Consider the following 6,582-nt stretch of genomic DNA (forward strand, 5'->3'; position numbering starts at 1 on the left):
GTTGTTGTTGTGTGATGACCAGATACATTACACATGTCTGAGAAAAATATAGTCGTGTCGAGCTAAGACAAAATTCAGAAATAATAAATAGGGTTTGTATTTGTGGAGTAGTGCTCCGTACTATTCATGAGACGTTTGTTTGTTTGTTTGTTTGTTTGTTTGTTTGTTTGTTTGAAATCTATTATATATTTTTCTGACTCTGCACTAGCGGAAGTAAACATTTAGAGTTTTTTCACAGACTGTGCGCGAGTTGGGGGCGTGGCCACAACGGGCAGTGCGCGCGCAGTGATGCGCACCTCTGATTGGATCGCTGAGATGTATAAAACGCTGCAGTGCCCAGTTCTCTCCAGTCAGCCGGCTGCTGTCCCTCCTCTGAGACCGGCTGAACGCTGCTCTGTAGAACGGCTGGAACACGTGAATGATATTTCGAAGGAGTTGAATTCAGTTTAACACATAATTCCATCTGCTTGAGAATGAAGGAAAGGAGAATAAAGGAGGCGCTGGTGGTCCGCTGTAAGCTGGTGTTAGTGGGAGATGTTCAATGCGGGAAAACGGCGATGTTACAAGTCCTAGCAAAGGACTGCTACCCTGAGGTAAGAGAGCAACTAGTTTCTCTTTAATCCTGTATTTTATTGCTCAGTCAGGTCCACAGGAAATCTATATTAAACTCCAGATTAATCAGAAGCTACATATAACCGTTTATTATTTCTGACTTTTTTTTTGGCTCGACACGAATATATTTTTCTCAGACATGTATAATATCTGAATGGTCATCACAACAGTCATAAATAAACTGATAAACAAATGCATTAAGAAAAATAAACTAAATGCAGATTAAAGCAATGCTTCAGGACAACTCATAAACACAATCCATTAAAAATGCATTTTCTTTTCCCCCAAAACATACTTCACACTACAGAAAACAGGTGGATTCAGGTATCTCTAAATTTAAGAGTTCCTGGATTTTTTTTTTTTAAATAACCTGTTCTTGAGAATTGTTTAATTTTTTTAGATTTCTTAAAGAACGACTGTTCTGTTCCCCTAACTTTAACACACCAGTCTCAATAAATCATTTGAAAATGTATGCTTATGAATTATTTTATTACCTTGCTATAAATATCCAACATTACACTAAGTTAAAGTGAGCATTATTTACTATAAAATACATTTACAGTTTATTGAATAATCAACCTACTTATTTAATGTTGCCAGTTTTGTGCACATCATTTTCAAGTGTCTTTTGAGCACAGAAGCCATTTGCCAGGACACGAGAGTTCCTGCTCCAGACTGAACTGAAATAATCAATCATGGCTTTTTATTGTGACTGTTTACAGACGTACATCCCGACAGTGTTTGAAAACTACACGTCAGGCCTGGAAATAGAAGAGCAACACATAGAGCTTAGTCTCTGGGACACATCAGGTGAGAAATCTAAACTACACTAAATGTACAGCTGTATTTACACTTATAGTCTACAAGGAAAAGTTCCCTGTATGAACACCTGCAGTGTTCATGAGTGATTCCACAATTGGGGTGCTATTTGCGTCCCACTGACTGATTGGTTTCAATTATGTGTAAAGTAAAAGACATGGACAAAGTGTATGTTTCAGATAAATAACTTTACACTAATAAAACCTATTTAAGGCATTTTTACCAGTCCCAGCTCACATAAAACTATACTTTACATGAAATAGTGTGTGAATCCATTTAACACCTATTGCTTGAACCATCCTTTCTCATAGACATCCATTAGAATGGAATATTTGCATGTTTAACAGGAAATTAACATCCAGATTTCCTGAAGAGCATGGGAAGAAAAGTAAATTCTCTCATTCTGTTTTCTAGTAAAATAGAGAAAAGCAAGTCATAAAGTAATACAGTATTAATAACTAGATTAAATTATTAATTTTATTTACACTTCATGTAAATACCTAAAAGGTCCTTGTGTCATGAGCATGGATGCTAGTTAATCATATTTTGTGTCTTTGCTAATTTTATTCTAAAAACTCAACCCTGATGCTGCAAAATGCAGCCATTGTAAAAAAAAAAAAAAAAAACCTGTTGCTTGAGATGGGTTGAAGCAATTTTTGAATTGGTATGCATGTTAGAATAGAATTAATGATTAGATTAATATTGAAACAGGGTGGTGTAGTGGTTAGCACTATTGCCTCACAGCAAGAAGGTTTTGGGTTCGAGCCCAGTGGCTTACGAGGGCCCTTCTGTGCGGAGTTTGCATGCTCTCCCCGTATCTGCGTGGGTTTCCTCCGGGTGCTCCGGTTTCCCCCACAGTCCAAAGACATGCAGGTTAGGCTAATTGGTGGCTCTAAATTGACTGTGTGGTTGTTTGTCTGTATGTGTCAGCCCTGCGATGACCTGGTGACTTGTCCAGGGTGTACCCCATCTCTCACCCATAGTCAGCTGGGATAGGCTCCAGCTCGCCTGCAACCCTGAACAGGATAAGCGGCTACAGATAATGGATGGATTAACAATGAAACATGATTTTAAAAAAAGAGATACAAGGGCCCAGTCATGGAATCACTCTTGTGTAGTGGGATACAAATGAGCACAGCTCCTTATAGGTTATTGTTACTGAAACTGCATTTCAGATAATTGTTTGTTCTGCAATGAAACCTTGAGATTAGATTGAGCCGTTAAACTCAATCACATTGATTTCAAAGCTGATGCAAGCCCTTAGATATCGTGACCTCATTTAATGTGCACTGGAAAGCTTTGAACTTTGCTCTCATGGACTATGTGGGATTTCGCCTGCATTAATAATGCTTTGAACTGGCTTCTTACTCGTATTCAAGAACTGATTTCCAGATCAATGTTTGTAAGTGGAGAGTGTGAGGCAATCAGCACTCAGTTACTTAACCATGCCTTCATTAGGTCAAGTAAACTTCATTAATTACACATGGCATCATGAGTAGATAAAAGTCTGGGAAAGTATGGGCAGATTGGCACTCACTCACTCATATTCTTATACTTCTATTTTTGTGGGGACACTCCTTGACATAATGCATTCCTTAGGCCTGTACTTTAACCATAACATCACTGTTAAATGAATAACCCTAACCTAATTCTAACCTGACTCCTAAAACTAAGTCTTAGCCCTCAAACAGCCCTTTGAAGAAGTGAGGACTAGTCAAATGTCCTCACTTTCCAAAAATGTCCTAAATCTATTGGTTAAAAAAATGTTCCAGTCCTCTATGTAGTAAGCACACACACAGTATCTATGTAATTATAACTAATCTTACTAATTACAGCAGAATCTCATCTGTCTTACTCTTCTCACAGTCTACATGTCAAATCACATGTATAATGAGAGGCTGTAGATACTTGTGACAAATTTGCAGCATTTTAAGATCTCTTAATGTACAATACAGATATTGGAAGTGGTGTTTAAAAAAAAAAAAGTATTTAGATGCATGCACCCAGTTAAGCCAAGGGCCCTTTAGAACTATGTTGTACATGCTGCATATTTTGTGATTTTATTGTGAATAAACATTGGCATGGTGGTGCAGGTAGCATTGCTAAATTTGGGATTCGATCCTTAATGTGTGTATTTGTAACATCCTGCAGTAGATTGACAATCATACTAAATCTATGGGGTTTTTTTTTATTGTTGGTGGTAAAATTCTGGTATTGCTCCTGTAGGGTCTCCATATTACGATAACGTCAGGCCACTTTGCTATAGCGACTCTGATGCTGTGCTGCTCTGTTTCGATATCAGCCGACCTGACACTGTTGACAGCTCTCTGAAAAAGGTAAATGAGGCCAAAGCATCGCTATAACTGTGTTGTATGTGTCCAGTAATGATAGTGTTGTCCTTTTATAGTGGAAGACAGAGATAATGGATTTCTGCCCCAATGCACGCATCCTCCTGGTTGCCTGTAAGACAGACCTGCGCACTGACATGTGCACCCTGATGGAGCTGTCCACACAAAAAATGGCCCCAATTTCTCATGAACAGGTCACTTGGTTACATCTGCTTGAATAGTATAGTTTGATTTATTGTTTGATCTATTTATCTGTATCGCCTTGTCTATCCAACTATCTTCATTAATTTCCTTTTGGCTCTGTCACTAGGGCTCTTCACTAGCAAAACAGGTGGGAGCTGAGGCTTATCTGGAGTGTTCCGCATTTACATCAGAGAAAAGCATTCACAGCGTGTTTCGTTCAGCAGCGCTGGTTTGTCTTGACAAACTTCAGCCGCCTATCAGGCCAAGTCCCGCCTACCGGAAACGCCTCCTGCACCTGTCCAGCAAGACTGAGCTTCTGAGATCCTCCTTCAGCAAAGAGAGGACCAAGAGCTGTTCTGTTATGTGAGCCAGACTTTCTGCTTCCTGAGACAGATCGATAGAAGAGCAGTTTTGAAGGGAGACAAGAGGTCGCGACTATTACTGTCCCCTCCCATCTCTACACACTCGATGTTTTGCATTTTCAGTTTCTCCATTCTATTTCTTCATCACAAAGAACAGAAGCCAATGAAGGTTAACTGATGCATTTGTTTTTAATACACAGGTTTATGTAAAATTGCCTGACATTTTATTCAAATGAACTTCATGCCCTGTTTTAAGTGTGCTATTTTTATTTACGGTGCGTATGTATTGAAGAGCTAAGCTGTCAATGCATTTCAGCTGTTATAAGAATTCTTCCTGTACACGGTTACCAGATGTTTAATAAGAAATGGGATTAAATGGTTGTGGTCGTATATGCGAAAAAGAATAACTGACTGCAGAAGATATTTATGTAATTCTGTTGGAGAACACAAAAAGGGTAAGGGACAAACTTGGGACACTTTTTTTTGTTTGTTTGTTTTTTTATTTTAAGAGCAGCTATAAAACTGGCAGTTGATATAATGTTCAGTCACATAGGAAGTGAGAACATACTGATTACCAGTCTGTCTCTCATGTACACATCATGTGTGCACTATCTCTTGTCTATCTATAAATCAGATGGATAATGAAGAGAACAGATAGTCTGGACAGTTCTTGAAATGGCCTGAACAACATTTCGGGAAGTATTGTGATGGCAGCTCAGTTTGGATGGGGCTTGATCTTAGAGTAGCTGTGGACCTTAGAATGACCTGCCAGAGCAGGACAAAAGAGATTAGGAGGATTACATGAAGAGACAGGATGACATTTTATCCCAGACAAGTCTGATAAGCAATTAGATATAAGGTAATCCTTTGAACATGCCTGATTATCTGGCTTGCCTTTTTAAGACTACTCTTTTTTTTTTTTTTTTATAATTTGTAATGATCAAGTATCTATTGAGCTGATGTGTTGTAACTGTAAATATTTAATTGTGAGTTTTAGCACTTGACAGGAGTGTGTAGTATTATTATTGGGTGGCATGGTGGTGTAGTGGTTAGCACTGTCACCTCACAGCAAGAAGGTCCTGGGTTCGAGCCCCGTGGCCGGCGAGAGCCTTTCTGTGTGGAGTTTGCATGTTCCCCATGTCTGCATGGGTTTCCTCTGGGTCCTCCAGTTTCCCCCACAGTCCAAAGACATACAGGTTAGGTTAATTGGAGGCTCTAGATTGACCGTGGGTGTGAATGGTTGTGTGTTTCTATGTGACAGCCCTGTGATGATCTAGTGACTTGGCCAGCGTGTACCCCACCTAGTCAGCTGGGATAGGCTCCAGCTTGCCCACAACCCTCCACGGGATAAGCCATTACAGATAATGAATGGATTATTATTATTATCATCATCTAAGGGTGTAGCCACTATCTCTATCTGATTAATATTCTGTATTTGGATTTAAACCAAAAGTGGGCATGGTTTTGAGTGAAACCTACCACTATGCCCCTGGAAACAATGGAAAACTGCGGGGGGGAAGGAGCACTGAAGAAATGCCAGCACTTTCAGCATGGTCTACAAAATCTCTTCACTCAATTCTCATTTCATCAATCCAACAAAATTTTTTTTTATATTGTTCAAGATCTATATTCCTACACACACCTGCAATCTCAACTAGATGCCCTATGAACTAAAATAGTGCAGCTTCTATTCACATCTGTGTTTGTGTCCGTTTGAACACAATCCAAATAATGTATTCATATTTAATTACGTACCTACTCCAAAGTATAGCTTTGATAAGGAATTTTGACTTTGTGCTGATCAGGATTTCATACATATCTTATTTCTACTTGATCCTTTTTGGAGATCTGATCAGTCAAATGAAGTAATCTTTATGGTGTATTACAATTTTATCTACAGAACTTGCTTTTCCCCTGTAGACCTTATAAAACAAAATTGACAACAGCCACAGCATAAGTAACATACTGAACAGTGAAAAGACCTTTGGGAATCCACTTGTAAAGCAAATATAGATTTTTATATCAGTTTAACAAGACAAATAGTTCCTGACTCAGCATCTGTCAGGGATAAGATCAGATACTGTCAGGACAGCACGGTGAGTGTGTGTACTTGCTGTATTACACAAGCAGACATTAATCTTTAAAGCTTGTAGGCTGGGCCTGTCACCACTTTTTCATTTCTGAACACCCAGTTCTGTTTTCTTAGATCTTTGCTTTGTTGTTTCCTTATAGACAGTTAAACTCTCTATTCTCCTGTT

The 6,582-nt window shown here is 38.9% G+C and overlaps 1 protein-coding gene across 1 annotated transcript; it reads left to right on the top strand.

Moving 5' to 3' along the window:
• Positions 1-445: 445 nt before the first annotated feature.
• Positions 446-4,771, top strand: rnd1a (Rho family GTPase 1a). The gene is made up of 5 exons (XM_060936896.1): positions 446-593; positions 1,335-1,422; positions 3,658-3,767; positions 3,839-3,973; positions 4,090-4,771. Exons 1-5 carry the CDS (start codon positions 474-476, stop codon positions 4,327-4,329), a joined length of 693 nt encoding a protein of 230 aa, XP_060792879.1. The 5' UTR covers positions 446-473; the 3' UTR covers positions 4,330-4,771.
• Positions 4,772-6,582: the final 1,811 nt, after the last annotated feature.

The sequence above is a fragment of the Neoarius graeffei genome, chromosome 13, assembly GCF_027579695.1.
Source record: "Neoarius graeffei isolate fNeoGra1 chromosome 13, fNeoGra1.pri, whole genome shotgun sequence".
Classification (NCBI taxonomy): Eukaryota; Metazoa; Chordata; class Actinopteri; order Siluriformes; family Ariidae; genus Neoarius; species Neoarius graeffei.

Coding starts and splice junctions, on each gene's coding strand:
- rnd1a (XM_060936896.1), top strand. CDS start 474: ATGAAGGAAAGGAGAATAAAGGAGGCGCTGGTGGTCCGCTGTAAGCTG. Junction 1,423..3,657: donor TAGTCTCTGGGACACATCAG/GTGAGAAATCTA, acceptor TTGCTCCTGTAG/GGTCTCCATATTACGATAAC. Junction 3,768..3,838: donor TTGACAGCTCTCTGAAAAAG/GTAAATGAGGCC, acceptor GTCCTTTTATAG/TGGAAGACAGAGATAATGGA.